This window comes from Argopecten irradians, chromosome 3 (genome assembly GCF_041381155.1).
Source record: "Argopecten irradians isolate NY chromosome 3, Ai_NY, whole genome shotgun sequence".
Taxonomy (NCBI): Eukaryota; Metazoa; Mollusca; class Bivalvia; order Pectinida; family Pectinidae; genus Argopecten; species Argopecten irradians.
In genome coordinates this window covers 49,757,414-49,774,573 of record NC_091136.1, presented here as the reverse complement: position 1 = coordinate 49,774,573, position 17,160 = coordinate 49,757,414, and the positions used below count along the sequence as shown (strand labels likewise).

At 36.3% G+C, this 17,160-nt stretch overlaps 2 protein-coding genes across 3 annotated transcripts; both read right to left on the bottom strand.

Moving 5' to 3' along the window:
- Nucleotides 1-386: 386 nt before the first annotated feature.
- Nucleotides 387-16,844, bottom strand: LOC138318937 (uncharacterized). Of its 2 annotated transcripts, none has more exons than XM_069261760.1 (13): nucleotides 16,595-16,844; nucleotides 13,286-13,355; nucleotides 11,913-12,984; nucleotides 11,429-11,606; nucleotides 10,817-11,172; nucleotides 9,838-10,154; nucleotides 7,856-8,050; nucleotides 6,024-6,234; nucleotides 4,555-4,703; nucleotides 3,958-4,145; nucleotides 3,640-3,800; nucleotides 2,816-2,921; nucleotides 387-2,525 (listed from the first exon to the last, which is right to left on the bottom strand). In XM_069261760.1, the coding sequence occupies exons 1-13, from the start codon at nucleotides 16,729-16,731 to the stop codon at nucleotides 2,393-2,395; spliced, it is 3,273 nt and encodes a 1,090-aa protein (XP_069117861.1). In that variant the 5' UTR covers nucleotides 16,732-16,844; the 3' UTR covers nucleotides 387-2,392. The 2 variants fall into 2 exon arrangements, with proteins under 2 accessions (XP_069117861.1, XP_069117860.1); XM_069261759.1 differs by having other exon boundaries at nucleotides 13,286-13,358; nucleotides 16,595-16,843.
- LOC138320154 (putative surface-exposed virulence protein BigA) lies at nucleotides 13,382-14,359 on the bottom strand (the record flags this gene model as incomplete). Its single annotated transcript, XM_069263206.1, has 1 exon — nucleotides 13,382-14,359. A coding segment is annotated over one exon (639 nt), but the record flags the coding sequence as incomplete, so codon positions are not given.
- Nucleotides 16,845-17,160: the final 316 nt, after the last annotated feature.

Sequence of the window (17,160 nt, the reverse complement as noted above, 5' to 3'; positions counted from 1 at the left end):
TTTTCTTCTTTTTGTATAAGGTTGTACATACAAAAGCTACACGATTATATGATATTACTTAGAATAATACAGCTTAGAATAAGTAGACCAAAATATAGTTTTAAACATGTATTTCCCAAGCTTTCTCAAGCCGGTTTTCTATTGTTCTGAGACGTCTTGTATACAGTTAGGTTCTGTAGATGTGAACAAGTAAACAATGACTTTTGATGTACAGTTGTCAAAACTCCAGTGGTTTCAGTATAGAGTGATTCATCATATTCTTACTACTAACTCATTTTTTGTGCAAAATTGGAGTTACTTCCCCTTTAATGTATTCTGTATAACACTGAACCTGAAACCATAACCCATCTATCATGGGAATGCAAAGAAACACAAAAATTACAAAAGAGTCTTGAAACTTTATTGGCAGCCTTGTATATTCCATTTTCATTTAATAAAAAGACTTTCCTTTTCGGCATCCTTCATCAGAAATCTTTACCTAGTAATAGAGTAGATAATGAAATTATTATCATTATAAAACAGTATATTTATAGAGTGAGATGTTTACATAATTCACTTAGAATTAACTCTCTCATAAACATTATTAAAGACAACTACATAATCCAGAAATTTGTTTCTACATGTAAGGATGAAAACGCTAAACTTAAATTTGAAGTGGAATGGAAAAATGGGACAAATTAGTTATGCTCTAGGCATTGGGATAAATGATAATGAATCGGCTATAGTCATTGATACCTCATTGATTATCACTATTATTATAACATATATGATTAAGTAAAATATTTTGAGATATATTGAATAAATGATATATGATTTACCGGTATTTAGTATTTAGTATTTATTCTCATATATATATATATGTGTGTGTTTTTCCCCCTCTCTAATTAAATGCATATTCCTCAGATTTGAAAAGAATGTTTTTGGATTTACATGTTAACCCAATTTGTTCTAAAAAAACATTCTCCTTTTTTTTCTCTCTTTCTCTCTTCTTCTCCTTTTCCCCCTTTCTTTTCTTATCTTTCTATCTATCATAATTTCTCTCTTTCCTATAATCAATACATAGTACTGTTACACATCTTATTGACCAAATTATAAACTGTGATTAAAGCAAATTTCTACAATATTTTGCTGTTTTAATATATACATTTTTATTGTACCCTTACAAAATGACATCACTTGTATACTGTATATACACTGTATATATCTTAAACAGATATGAATTTGGTGAAAATAATTACAATAACACTTAAACTTAATGCAACTTTATCAATTAAGAAAGTAATGTGTGTGAATGCAAGTTTTGAAATTTAGAAAGTACTCGGTGCAAAGTGATATGTGAATTTAAGTGTTTGGATGAATAAAAATTAGATATTTACTAAGTAAGAAAGTGCTTTATGTTGATGTAAATGTATGGATAGATAAAATGTTATACTTAAAAAATTAGAAAGTACTGTGGGTATGTGAATGCAAGTTTAATGACCAGGAAAAAATCTAAGCAAGTAAGAAGAGTGTTTTGTGTATGTATATTGATAATCTATACAGCATGAGAAAGTGCTATGCACGAGTGTAAGGGTACATGTATGATTACACACGTGAGAAAGAGTAAATATATATGAAGTATGTATGATGATCATTGATCACAGCTATCTTGTGGACATTACATGTATTGATGAAAAAAACCCGGAATAAAATGTAAATTATAAAAAAAAAAAATCTGAAGTAGAGTGGCATATTTATCATAGATATTACAACAAACAATTCTAAGCTAATCAGATTACCTAGAGTATGATAAAATCATTACATGATAGAATGCAAATTAATTAAGAATAAATTAACAAAGTTTACAATGCATGAATACATCATTGGAGATATGCTACACTTACAACTAAGTGTAGGGTAGCATAATGTGATCAAAGATAAGTCTCTGATGATGGCAATAGTAAAAACAAAGCATTTGAATCAAACAGAGATCATCCTTACAAATAAACACATTTTGTACATTTATTTCATTCAATCTTTTGAATATAAACATAATTAAATATTTGAAAGACAATGTATTACAGTGTTGGGGACACAAAGAAATGGTCTTCTGTCCAGTTTCCATAGGATTCTTTACCAGAGACTGATTTTTCATTGAAAATTACACACTTAGGCATTGTGGCCTTATTATGATCCTAACATCACATAGGCTGTTAGTTGATGTGAGAAAATTGCATGATTTTCATGCATCTTGACACTCTAACTCAAACCAATAAATGGGAATCAAAACTTATTCATTAGAGTAGATAATTCTGTATAACAGAAGAAAAAACAAGGGAGTATTTTTCACCTCATCCGGGAATGATACTTGTAATATATTATATGATAAAATTCAATTTGTCATGGCTCCCATTCAGTAAGTCTTGTTATCAAAAGTTGCGGCATCTTCCTCCATATTAAAGTTGATCAGATCTTCTTCCCCGTCCAAATTGGTAAGCACCTCGTCGTCTTCATTGCCTTCAGCCATGAGTGCCAGTCGAAATTGTCTGCAGTGTATAAAGGTGTATCAGTTATCACAAACCTCTAGAGACCAATAGAATCACTTCGTTATAAGCATAAATCATTATACACATATTACAGACATCTTATAGGAACCTTAACAGGAAATGCAATTGACCACATTATAATGATAAATTTACTGTAAGCATGAATGTTCGCTATAATTTTTTTTACTGTTTAGGGTTACATGTAACTTGTTCAATGTGTTTTTATTGCAATTTTATGGAATATTGTAAAATACATTACAATGTATATCAATATTAGGTACAATACTTACAACACTCCTCTTCTCTTCCTCTTCATAATGACAACAAGGACACCAAAGATGATCAGGAAAACGACGAGACAGGAAGCTACTACTGCTATAGTAATAAGGACAGGATCTGAAAGGTCACAAAGGTCAATATAAAGAAAGGTTACAGAGGTCGATATTAAAGCAGATCACAGATATCAATATAAAGGAAGGTCACAAATGTCAATATAAAGAAAGGTTACAGAGGTCAATATTAAAGCAGATCACAGATATCAATATAAAGGAAGGTCATAGAGGTCAGTATAAAGAAAGGTTACAGAGGTCAATATTAAAGAAGATCACAGATATCAATATAAAGGAAGGTCATAGAGGTCAGTATAAAGGAACTGGAAGGCCGTAGAGGTGGTTATGTTGTTCGAAAAAGGTCAAACTTCATGAATTTAGTGTATATAAAGGTTGCTTAGAGGTCAAAAATAGATTAAACTAGAACTGTTGCCAGAGTGGCAGACTAATACTTCTCGCTGGGGCTAATTATACCGTTTAAGTAGTAATAACTCCATTCATAGGGGACATTGCAGAACCCTATATGGTTTACTCAACTCCTATTTATGTCAGAGTTTTGTGTACCAAATTTATCAAAATCTGTCGGATAGTTAAGGGGAGTTTCCCGGACAAAGTTGTGTCTACAGACGGACAACCCGATTCCAGTATACCCCACTTTAACCTCGTTGCTTAGGGTATTTCTGCAACATTTAAGGGCTTCAGACTTCTTTCTGCATCTCGATGATCAATATACATGAAATAAAACAAGCAATGTTTGTATCATTGTAACAAAAACTAGTACTTACCGGGCCCTTTGTTTGTGGAAGGTAGTACAGGGGGGACCGGATTACCACAGATGTTTTCTGTTGCAGGGGTACTTTGTGTCAGATACTTGGTGACTTTAAAGGCAGTGGAGTTACGAAGGTTGCCAAAGCATCGACTCAAGGTCATTCCACCATCAAGGTCACTGATAGGAATAATTAATGAAGATATATACAAGTATATAGTTATGCATGTCCATACTGTTTTTCATTTAGTTTAAATCAAATGTTATTTGTGTGTCAGCTTAGCTAATTCTTACCAAATCTGATGTACTGCTATAAAAAATTCTCTAAATGCCTTACCTCTCTTTCAAAACCACAGGCTTTAAAACATTTGGTGTCAGGTATTTGAGAGAGAAGGACAAGGATGGGCAGTTTACATTAGTACTGGTCGTCATGACGATGGCATCCAATAGGCCCTGTGTAATGTTGATTGCTGTCACATTATTGGTGTACAACGCCAGGGCAATGCTGCCAGTATTCCTCAGGGTCTGGGGAACAGAATCATATCATATTCAGTAGTTGTTTGTTTCTGTTTTACAGCTTTTTTACAGCCAAGGTAATTCATGGACATGCCAGGTTAAGGAGGTGAAGGAACTCAGGTTCTCAGAAAAACTACTGATCAATGGTCAGTACCATGATATCTCCTCCAAGTAGGATGCAAACTCGAAACAGAGAGGTGGAAGGTTAGTGATAATATGTAAGAACAACTTCGACTACTTCGCTACAGTGGCCCCAAATATGGATTTGTTAAAATGAATAGATAGGTCAGACTCAACATATAAGTAGCCTTTCCTTTATTGATAAATCTTACACTGCCATTTTTGGCTCAAGCTCAAATTTTGTTGTCACTTTTCGAACAATATCAATGCAGCATAAACAAACCATTAGTTGTTTTACCTCTGAGAAAGTGTGTGTTGAAGTGTGGTTAAACTGGAGAAATCCATGCTCATCTAAGGCGTGGTTGAGAGGTACACCTCCAATTTTTGTACCATGACAGGTGTTAAACAGTATGATATAGTAATGGCTGAAATCTCCTTGTAAGTCTCCTGTAACACACAAGTTAGAACACATACTATCTGATTCAAATACAAATTTTTAATCTTACTCCATTTCACATAGAATTTGATAGCATCCTAACTGAAGTCATATTCAAGTGATTGTTTGAGGTCATGTTCTGGTGACCTTGTGAGATCGATCAATGCTCTGTTAACCTTATGAGGTCAATGTTCTGGTGACCTTATGAGGTCAATGTTCTGGTGACCTAGTGAAGTTGATCAATGTTCTGGTGACCTTGTGAGGTTGATCAATGATCTGGTGACCTTATGAGGACGATCAATGTTCTAGTGACCTTATGAGGACAATCAATGTTCTAGTGACCTTATGAGGACAATCAATGTTCTGGTGACCTTATGAGTTTGATCAATGTTCTGGTGACCTTATGAGGTCAATGTTCTGGTGACCTTGTGAGGTCGATCAATGTTCTGGTGACCTTGTGAGGTTGATCAATGATCTGGTGACCTTATGAGGACGATCAATGTTCTAGTTAAATTATGAGGACTATCAATGTTCTAATGACCTTATGAGGACACTCAATGTTCTGGTGACCTTATGAGTTTGATCAATGTTCTGGTGACCTTAAGAGTTTGATCAATGCTCTGGTGACCTTATGAGGTCAATGTTCTGGTGACCTTGTGAGGTTGATCAATGTTCTGGTGACCTTGTGAGGTTGATCAATGTTCTGGTGACCTTGTGAGGTTGATCAATGATCTGGTGACCTTGTGAGGTTGATCAATGATCTGGTGACCTTATGAGGACAATCAATGTTCTAGTGACCTTATGAGGACAATCAATGTTCTAGTGACCTTATGAGGACAATCAATGTTCTGGTGACCTTGTGAGGTTGACCAATGATCTGGTGACCTTATGAGGTCAATGTTCTGGTGACCTTATGAGGTCAATGTTCTGGTGACCTTTGAGGTTGTCAGTGATCTGTTCTGGTGACCTTTTGGGTTGATCAATGTTTGGTGACCTTGTGAGGTTGATCAATGTTCTGGTGACCTTGTAGGTTGATCAATGTTCTGGTGACCTTTTGAGGTGATCAATAATTTGGTGACCTTGTGAGGTTGATCAATGATCTCTGGTAACCTTATGAGGATGATCAATGTTCTGTTGGCCTTTTGATATCATTCATATTCTGATTAACTTTGTATTGTTTAATTGAATTACTACCGTAAGGAACTTAAATATAAATTTTATCAGTTAAAGTCAATATATTACATACTCTGTGATGTGACATAAAATAACCTAAGACTTTATCAATCATATTACCTTAGTACTCTATATATCTAGGATTTCTTTTATCATACCCTTGAACTCAATATATTCTTCACTGTTTTTGGCTGAGTAAGTAACTTCGTTGATGTAGATGTGATTTGGCTTCACAGTCGGGTGTGTGGTTGTCACGGTGACGGGAGGTCGTGTAGATGGCAGCAGAGGACAGATATTTGGCTCTCCAGGGGTGGGATCAGTCATATTGTAGATAGATCGACCACAGGAAGACAAGGACTTTGATCCTGACTAGGAAAAAAAGTAGATATAAATCATTATACTAAACCCAACCATGGAGAGGATTATCATCAAAATGAGAGAAGAGAGAAAGCTATAATCAATGTTAAATATCTAGTTACTGGTGAATATCCACAATGTACAACAGACTTTGTAATCAAGGATTTAATATCTTAACCACAGTTTGACTACAAACAAGTGTGAAAGGAATGATATTCAAGTAAAATAAATTGACAAAGGTGACTTGACTCCTATTATCCTATTAAACAAGAATACCAAATTTCATAAAATTAACAAATTAATCATGTGTTAATTGCTTTTACTGCACCTGAATATACAAACAATGAACAAATTATTCCAATTAAACTTAGCAATACAATCTTTTTAAGCCATTTTACTAATGAACATATTTTTATTCAGGGGAGACAATTCTCTGCAGCCTGTCCATACTTAAAAGAGATCATCTCAAGAAAGACAATAGAAACTCAAGGTAGACTACAATAAATTGTAAAATTCTGCTGAATGGGGGATAATACTCAACAGACAACACACTGATCAGGGGAGATAATTTACAACAGGCCATTCCCTATCATAGCTAGGATAAAAAATTCCTACATAAAACATGGTGATACAGTTTAACTTGTCTAAACTGGAACCTGTACAAACTGGAACCTGTACAAACTGGAACCTGTATAAACTGGAACCTGTATAAACTAGGCCTTGTACAAACTGGAACCTGTACAAACTGGAACCTGTACAAATTGGAACCTGTGCAAACTGGAACCTGTACAAACTGGAACCTTCACAAACTGAAAACTTATTAAAGTACCACAGCAATTCTTACTCAGTAATAACTAAAAAATGCTTTTTAAAGGAATGTACAGCATTGTAAAATTGAAAGTTGATGTATTTGTACATTTTTAGGTCATCTGACCCGAAGGGTCAAGATGACCTATAGTCGTCTATGTTTCATCCATTGTCGTCCGCTGTGCGCCATGCGCCAAGCGTTAACTTTTCACATTTTGAACTTCTTCCCAAGTTCTACCAGTGCGATTTCGCTGAAACTTACATGAAATGATCCTGACATGGTCCAAAGAAAGTGGTGTTATTTTACGGGTTGATCTTAAATTCAAGATGGCCGCCACAGCCGCCATCTTTAAAGCACATTTTGAACTTCTTCTCAAGTTCTACCAGTGCGATTTGGTTGAAACTTGTATGAAATGATCCTGACATGGTCCCGACAAAGTGTTATTATTTTTCAGGTCGCTCGGAAATCCAAGATGGCCGCCATAGCCGCCATTTTGAAAACACATTTTGAACTTTTTCTCAATTTCTACCGGTGCGATTTGGCTGAAACTTGCATGAAATGATCCCGACATGGTCCCGACAAAGTATTGTTACATCTCTGGTTGATTTTAAATTGAAGATGGCTACCATGACACTATATCTAATTAATTTCCTATATGTTAAGGAAGGCCCTTGGGCCTCTTGTTTGAAATAAAATTTGTTGAAAGAAATTGAAAATGATCCTGACATGGTCCTGACAAAGTGACACCATTATAATTAATTTTACTATTGCCAAGGTAGTCAGATGACCGTTAAGGCCCTTTAGGCCTCTTGTTGTTAAACTAACCAAGAAGAGAGCTTTAGATGGTCCGTCTCGGACAGACACCCTTGGGAAGCCCTCCAACTTGGCCTCAGGTATTACTATCTGGGCTAGGTTCGTGTCCAGTGGATCGGAGATATTGAATGCCACACCATCTTTGATAAACTTATAAGTGTTGTCCCAAGCAAACTTCTTGTTGAAATGTTTTAAATCTGTTGGAACCTGAGAACAGAAATAGCAGAACACAATGACATGAATAATACAGTAAAGCCTCCGCTATAAATGGACACCTTTATATAAAGGACACCTCTAAATAAAGGACACCTCTATATAAAGGACACCTCTATATAAAGGATGCCTGTCTATAAAGAACACCTCTATATAAAGGATACCTGTCTATCAAGGACATCTCTATATAAAGGATGCCTGCCTGTAAAGGACACCTCTATATAAAGGATGCCTGTCTATAAAGGACACCTCTATATAAATAATGCCTGTCTGTAAAGGACACCTCTATATAAAGGATGACTGTCTATAAAGGACACCTATATATAAAGGATGCCTGTCTATAAAGGACACCTCTATATAAAGGATGCCTGTCTGTAAAGGACACCTCTATATAAAGGACACCTCTATATAAAGGATGCCTGTCTATAAAGGACACCTCTATATAAATAATGCCTGTCTGTAAAGGACACCTCTATATAAAGGATGACTGTCTGTAAAGGACACCTATATATAAAGGATGCCTGTCTATAAAGGACACCTCTATATAAATAATGCCTGTCTGTAAAGGACACCTCTATATAAAGGATGACTGTCTATAAAGGACACCTCTATATAAAGGATGCCTGTCTGTAAAGGACACCTCTATATAAAGGATGTCTGTCTGTAAAGGACACCTTTATATAAAGGATGCCTGTCTGTAAAGGACACCTCTATATAAAGGATGTCTGTCTGTAAAGGACACCTCTATATAAAGGATGTCTGTCTGTAAAGGACACCTTTTTATTAAGGATGCCTGTCTGTAAAGGACACCTCTATATAAAGGATGCCTGTCTGTAAAGGACACCTCTATATAAAGGATGCCTGTCTGTAAAGGACACCTCTATATAAAGGATGCCTGTCTATAAAGGACACCTCTATATAAAGGATGCCTGTCTATAAAGGACCCTATAAAGATGCTGTTGTAAAGGACCCTCTAGGACACCTCTATATAAAGGATGCCTGTCTGTAAAGGACACCTCTATATAAAGGATGCCTGTCTGTAAAGGACACCTCTATATAAATAATGCCTGTCTGTAAAGGACACCTCTATATAAAGAATGCCTGTCTATAAATTACACCTCTATATAAAGGATGCCTGTTCTTAAAGGACACCTTTTTATTAAGGATGCCTGTCTGTAAAGGGCATCTCTATATAAAGGATGCCTGTCTGTAAAGGACACCTCTATATAAAGGATGCTTGTCTATAAAGGACACCTCTATATAAAGGATGCCTGTCTATAAAGGACAGACTTATCAACTCCATTGTTGCCATACTGAATGCTAAATGGTAGGCTAATAGCTGTCCTTAAATGCAGCTATCAAAGTCATTTTGAAGGTCACAGCAATACTACCTGCCTTTATAATCATTTGAGCATTATGTATGAACAAGTTGTTTTTTCAAAGGAGATTGTCATAATTCTATACAAATTTGGAAACCTTATAGATTTTATTCAAAGCATAGTTTTTATAGATAGACTTATCTAAATGATTTAGAATCAGCTATGCTTTAAGCTGTCAATGCATGTTGAGAAGGATGCAACTGAGATTAAGACTCTGTCATATCCAAGGAGAATACATTCATTTTTGTTCACTCTACCTGCATATCAACATGGTGTCCTTCCCCTATATGAAGCAAAATCTATATGCATTTTAATTAAGATATTTCATTATCACTTTTGCCAATCTAAAATACATATAACATGATTTTGACTTGTATTGTCAGCTTAGATTGGTTTATGTACCTGGTAAAGCACTATGACGTTGGTTCCACCAATGAACGTCCTCTCACAATCCAAAGCCAGCGATCCATTAGAGTTACCACTCAGCAGGTAATACCCACTCTGGTTGATTCGTTCATTCCACAGGTCAAAGGTCACATTTTGTATGGGGTGACCTGGCGTGCTAGCTTTACTGTATATAGCCAAGAAGATGGAGTTCAACGCCTGTGATGCATTGTTGGTAAACTGGATCTCGATGAAACACGAATGATGTGTCCCAAGATGGCCGACTTCGTTGATGACTGGGTAATCATCCCTCAGATCACAAGAATTTTTTTTACCTAAATAAATAAATGTAGGGATAAGTATCAGCAAGAAGTGGAATAGACCTGTATCATTCAACCTTTTTCTGGGCCTCTTGGTTATTCAGAAGACATCTACAGATCTTAACAAATTCAGATTCTTCAGCCCATCACCTATAAGCATGCTACAGGTCCAATATAAGATCACTTTGGTGGATAAGAGAAGGGATTTTAACTGTATTATGCTGGAATACTCTTAGAATGAGACTGCATAAATGCTTAAGCTTGGCTTTGTTGTAGCATGCGAGTTAAACATAAATTAAAATGAGTTAGCATTTCACAAATAAAAATGACTTCAGAGCAAAAACTACATATTTTCAAAGTGCTTGTCTGTCCTGTTTATGTTTTTTGAAGTCATAGATCATTGATCACCAGGATCACCTACCAGGTATTCTATATATGCATATTACAGAGTTATCTGCCCTTGTGGATTGGTATTTGATTGTAAACTCATGTTTTATGAATGTAATTAACATCTTATTTTTCAGAGAAAACAATGTCAATCATTTTTGTTAACAAAGTTGTGACCTCACAATCGATTACCTACTCGCAAGGGAGATAATTCTGTAACATTCAAAGACAGAATACACATGATGTAAGATGTAAACTCTTTTGTTATGTTTTGATCTATTTTTAGCTACCTGGTGTTGGTGGAGATAGAGTAAAAGCCCGTTGATTATCTGGTTCATCACTAAAACATCGACTAACAGACTCGTATGGGTAATCATTGTCTTTGACCACAGCCTTAAATCCCAAACCCCAGTTACGGATCACTGAAGGCATGTCCGCAGTGCCAGAACTATACACCACATAATCCACTAGACCCCAATGGGATGGGGTACTGCCAACCGTGAAAGAACTACTGGCATTTTTGTAAAGCGTAACCATGGTGATTTCACTATCTGGGCTGGTCAGTGACTTGTTGGCCAGTACAATGTCGGGTCCAAATGAGGCATTGAATGTAGATATCAAAAATGCTGCATTGGTACTTGGGAGACTGTAACAATAATAACAAACTTAATGCAGTTTACATGCAAAATTTTATAATAAAAAATGATTTGACGTTGAATTTCAGGTCTCATACAACAAACGGATAATTTTCACGACTATCCTTATTATGTGGCACCAATTCTGAAAATGTGAATCAGTCTATCAAACAAATACATTCAAATGAAGAACTTGGGATAACCAATTATCACCACATTATTAAACTTATTTTGATGACATTTCTTTCAGCTGAAGGATCATCTCACCTGTAGTTATCAAGGGAGATAATCAGGAAAGCTTGCATGGTCTCCCCTGTGTACAGAACGATGGTGTAACCTTGTAAGGACAGACTCCGGTCTCCATAAAGTTCTATAAACTCTGGAAGGTCGTCAGGACCAGGACTCTGGGGCAGGTTATAGTACACTTCCATAATGGTTACCTTCCCTAGAAAAACAAAGTGTTAGATTTGAAACGCTATTGATATGACTGGTATGTCTGCAGCTGATGCCTGGTGAGCAGCAGGCACTAATTCGTGTTAAGTTGTATTCCTCTTAATTCTAATTTTACAAAGTATATTTATACATATGGCTAGGGACTCAGTCCTACCAAATTCTGATAAACAGTTTTAAGGAGTTGGTTAAACATTGTTGAGAACACTGTATGGTGGACACAGTATTGCATGATCTTACATTGTTCCTTTGGATCAGGTGACCTAAAAGAGAAATCAGTACAATAATGAGTAGGAGTTACCTGATACTGGACTAGATGAAGGTGTGGTTCTTGTTGGATTAGTTATGGTGGACAATTCCACTGTGGATACAGACATATTTGGACTGGAGCTTGGTGACATGTGTGAGGAAGATGGGCTCGGATTTGGACTAGAGCTTGGAGATGATGGTTTTGAACTAGAACTTGAAGGCACATGTGAGGAAGATGGACTAGAACTTGAAGGCATATGTGAGGACGATGGACTAGAACTTGAAGGCATATGTGAGGACGATGGAATAGAACTTGGAGGCACATGTGAGGATGATGGACTGGAACTTGGAGGCACATGTGAGGATGATGGAATAGAACTTGGAGGCACATGTGAGGATGATGAACTAGAACTTGGAGGCACATGTGAGGATGATGGACTAGAAGAACTTGGAGGCACATGTGAGGACGATGGAATAGAGCTTGGAGGCACATGTGAGGATGATGGACTAGAACTTGGAGGCACATGTGAGGACGATGGAATAGAACTTGGAGGCACATGTGAGGATGATGGACTAGAACTTGGAGGCACATGTGAGGACGATGGAATAGAACTTGGAGGCACATGTGAGGACGATGGAATAGAACTTGGAGGCACATGTGAGGACGATGGAATAGAACTTGGAGGCACATGTGAGGACGATGGAATAGAACTTGGAGGCACATGTGAGGACGATGGAATAGAACTTGGAGGCTCATGTGAGGACGATGGAATAGAACTTGGAGGCACATGTGAGGACGATGGAATAGAACTTGGAGGCACATGTGAGGACGATGGAATAGAACTTGGAGGCACATGTGAGGACGATGGAATAGAACTTGGAGGCACATGTGAGGACGATGGAATAGAACTTGGAGGCACATGTGAGGATGATGGATTAGAAATTGGAGGCACATGTGAGGATGATGGACTGGAACTTGGAGACATATTTGCAGTTGATATTGACACAAAATTTAGAGTGAAGTCTCTGACATTTGAATGACTTGTTTCTGAGTTTTCTTTATCAGATGCTCTTTCTGTAGTACCACTGGATGTGTCTGCCATATTGACTGTTACCATACACACCTAAAACACACAAAGGAAAGGTGAAAGTAAATCAAAGATTATTGAGTAGATAATTATTTACTTGACATAATGTTATCATTTTCCTCTCGCTTCACTGGTATTAGATTTCTGCCAATATCATATAGTTTGATTACTATAAAAGTTTGTAATAATCTTATCAAGCCTCTAGAATAACTTTTTCTGATATTTAAATCCTTCACAAACAAATGTTTATTTTTCAAAACAGAACAAAATCAATGTTTGTATCTATTAATGTATGCTAAACTGTCTGGAATTTGTCCAAGTTTATATGACAACTTACCACCAGGCCCACAAGGAGTTGCCATGGAGGTCCCATTGTATTGACAGGGCAGTACTTATAAGGAGGGTACCTGCTAAAACAGATCACTCAAACTGGTTATCAGTTATTTTAAGAACTTTTAATGTTCAGTTAATCATGATGAATTTGTTATTTTGGCTTTGTACATACTCATTGTTTAACTTCATCCATGAAAAAAAAACCACCACCATGCAAATTGATATTATCCCACAGTTAAATGACATCAGCTTAAGACCGCATGACTTTACCACAACAAGTTATTCACACTGAAACACATAATAGGCCTGTTGGGGTCATCATCACATAGTGTGACTTTATAAATCAGAAAATATAACAGAAAACAAGGAAATTGTTTCATTATGGGAACAAGCTTGCCTTATGTATCAGGACATTGTTTTCTGCATCGTCAATATAATATCACTGGTGTGTAACATCGTATTGTGTCAAAATGACATCACCCTTAGACAATGTGACATCACCATCAGGCAATATGACATCATCTACAGGCAATGTGATATCATCATCAGGCAATATGACATCATCTACAGGCAATGCGACATCATCATCAGGCAATGTGACATCATCATCAGGCAATGTGACATCGCTATCAGGCAATGTGACATCATCATCAGGCAATGTGACATCGCTATCAGGCAATATGACATCATCATCAGGCAATGTGACATCACCCTTAGACAATGTGACATCGCTATCAGGCAATATGACATCATCATCAGGCAATGTGACATCATCATCAGGCAATGTGACATCGCTATCAGGCAATGTGACATCATCATCAGGCAATGTGACATCACCATCAGGCAATGTGACATCATCATCAGGCAATGTGACATCATCATCAGGCAATGTGACATCACCATCAGGCAATGTGACATCACCATCAGGCAATGTGACATCACCATCAGGCAATGTGACATCACCATCAGGCAATGTGACATCACCATCAGGCAATGTGACATCACCATGAGACAAAGTGACATCACCATGAGACAAAGTGACATCACCATCAGGCAATGTGACATCACCATCAGGCAAGTGACATCACCATCAGGCAATGGCATCACCATAGCAAGTGACATCACCATCAGGCAATGTGGCATCACCATCAGGCAAAGTGACATCACCATCAGGCAATGTGACATCACAAGCAATGTCAAGGCAATCATCATCAGGCAAAGTGACATCATCTCATCACATCACCATCAGGCAATGTGACATCATCATCAGGCAATGTGACATCACATCAGGCAATGTGACATCACCATAGGCAATGTGACATCACCATCAGGCAATGTGACATCATCCATCATCATCATCAGGCAAAGTGACATCACCTTAGGCAATGTGGCATCACCTTTAGCAATATGGCATCACCTTAGGCAATGATACACAACCAGGCAATGCAACAATAGCATCAGGCAATGTGACATCACCATCAGGCAATGTGATTCCACAACCAGGCAATTTGACAATAGCATTAGGCAATGTGACATCACCTTCAGACAATGAGTATGACATCACCTTCAGACAATGTGACATCACTATCAAGCAATGATACCACAACCAGGCAATATACGTGACACCAGCATCAGGCAATGTGAAATCACCATCAGACTATATGTCATCACCATGAACTGAAGGTATGTCACATCAGAATCAGGCAATGTTGTACTATATTAAAAAGTTAAACTCATGCAGATGTAACACCAGACCCATGCACAATACATTAACAGAACAACATCCTCTTAGAAGATGATCACTGGATAACATGGCATCATTCTTAGACTACATATCACCAACTTAGACAAGACGAGTTCAGGAAAAAAGACATCAAACCAATATCAGGCAACATAGCATCATCTTTTGCTATAGGTATATCCACCATCAGACACAATATGATTTTCAGATATGACATCATATTCGGATGACATAATATGATTTTCAGACATGACATCATATTCAGATAACATAATATGATTTTTAGACATGACATCATATTCAGATGACACTATGACTTTCAGATATTACATCATATTCAGATGACATAATACAATTTTCAGATATGACATCCAATTCAGATGACACAATATGATTTTCAGATATAATATCATATTCAGATGACATAATATAATTTTCAGATAACCAAAAAAAAAAAAAAAATTATCTTTTGTTGGGGTTTTAATAGCTGATCAGCACAACGATTCTTCAGAACAATTTTCTATTATTTTTTTTTTAAATTTATTTAGTATAATATCTTTAAACTGTAATATACGTGTATGTGTAACGGTACCTCCTCCTCCCTCTTCTTTCTTCTTCCTTTCTTATCTTTCCTTTTTAGTATGTCTGTTTGTGTGTCTGTCTGTATGTATGTATGTGAGTGTGTGTGTGTGTGAGGGTGTGTATGTGTGTCTGAGAGAAAGAGAGAGAGAATGAGAGCATGCATATATGTGCGTTATGGTTGGCTAATATATGTTTTTATGGATATATCTATATGTGTAAATGTATATATGTTATGGTGCTATATATGTTCTGTTATGCTAAGTATTTGTGTGTTATGCAATGCCACTGCCATGATGCTTATGCATATGTATGTACACATATGTTTTGTATTATGTATGCATCATGCAGGAGTGTATGTATGCATGTATGAAGGTACATATGTGCATATGTATATGTGTATGCTTGTGTACACATGTGTTGTTAGAGTATGTTTGTATGCATGTACCTATGCATGCATGCACGTATGTATGTATGTATTTATATATGTCTGCATGCATGTATATGTATTGTGTCATGTTAGTACACATGTAATGTTTTATATATGATTTAACATAACGTACAACTTGATGTTTTAGTATTGTGAATGAGTGCGTATGCAAGTGTTTGTGTGTTGGTGTCCATTTATATATACTGTGTAAAATGTTTGAAAATTAGAAATTAAAAAAAAAAATCAGATATGACTTTAAATTCAGATGACACAATATGATTTTCAGATATGACATCATATTCAGATGACATAATATAATTTCCAGATATGACATCCAATTCAGATGACACAATATGATTTTCAGATATAATATCATATTCAGATGACATAATATAATTTTCAGATATGACATCCAATTCAGATAACACAACATGATTTTCACAGATATGACCAATGAGGAAACATAAATTCAGACAACATGAAATACTCTGACACATAGGAGATTTCATCAACACAACATTCCTTTATCACACATTCTGAATATATCACATATTAATACTTACTTTGGCTGTATTTCCCGTACTGTTAAGGTGGTGTTGATAGATGTTTGAGTATAATTACTTGGCTGGTCAGTCACACTCACATGCCTTTGTTTTCCTCCATTACTGTGATAAGCTGCAGTGATCAGTGCTTGATACATAAATCCCTATTGATAATTGTTTTAACTATTGTGAACAAAGTCCTAATCTCATTTCCCAAAAGCATTGTCATCTTACAGTTCAATTTTCTTATTTGTTCCCCTGATCAGAGTCATGTACCATTCAGGACCGAAAAGAATGCAAAATATGAATTAAATTTAAATTTTTTCTCAACAATTTAATATTTAGGAAATAAGAATGTATTTCTTGATTGTGTGGAAAAACAATGAAATTTTTCAACTTAATGAATACTGATATTGAACATGGATTGTACATGGAGAGATAAAGGAGTGATAGAGGTAAACACACACGTACTTAGTGTGTTTACCTGATAACAATAGAGATACTAACACATACAGCAGTGGTACAGTAACACACACCTCATGTGTGTGTGTGTGAAATTAACCAATTAAATATATTACCCTTGGCTG

Bases quoted from the DNA above. Each gene is read 5' to 3' on its own strand.
- LOC138318937 (XM_069261759.1), bottom strand. From the start codon at position 16,731: ATGTATCAAGCACTGATCACTGCAGCTTATCACAGTAATGGAGGAAAA. The intron at 11,607-11,912 runs GTAACTCCTACT...TTGTTTTTCTAG, and splicing joins TTCATCTAGTCCAGTATCAG to GGAAGGTAACCATTATGGAA. The intron at 4,146-4,554 runs GTAAAACAACTA...TCTGTTCCCCAG, and splicing joins CAACACACACTTTCTCAGAG to ACCCTGAGGAATACTGGCAG.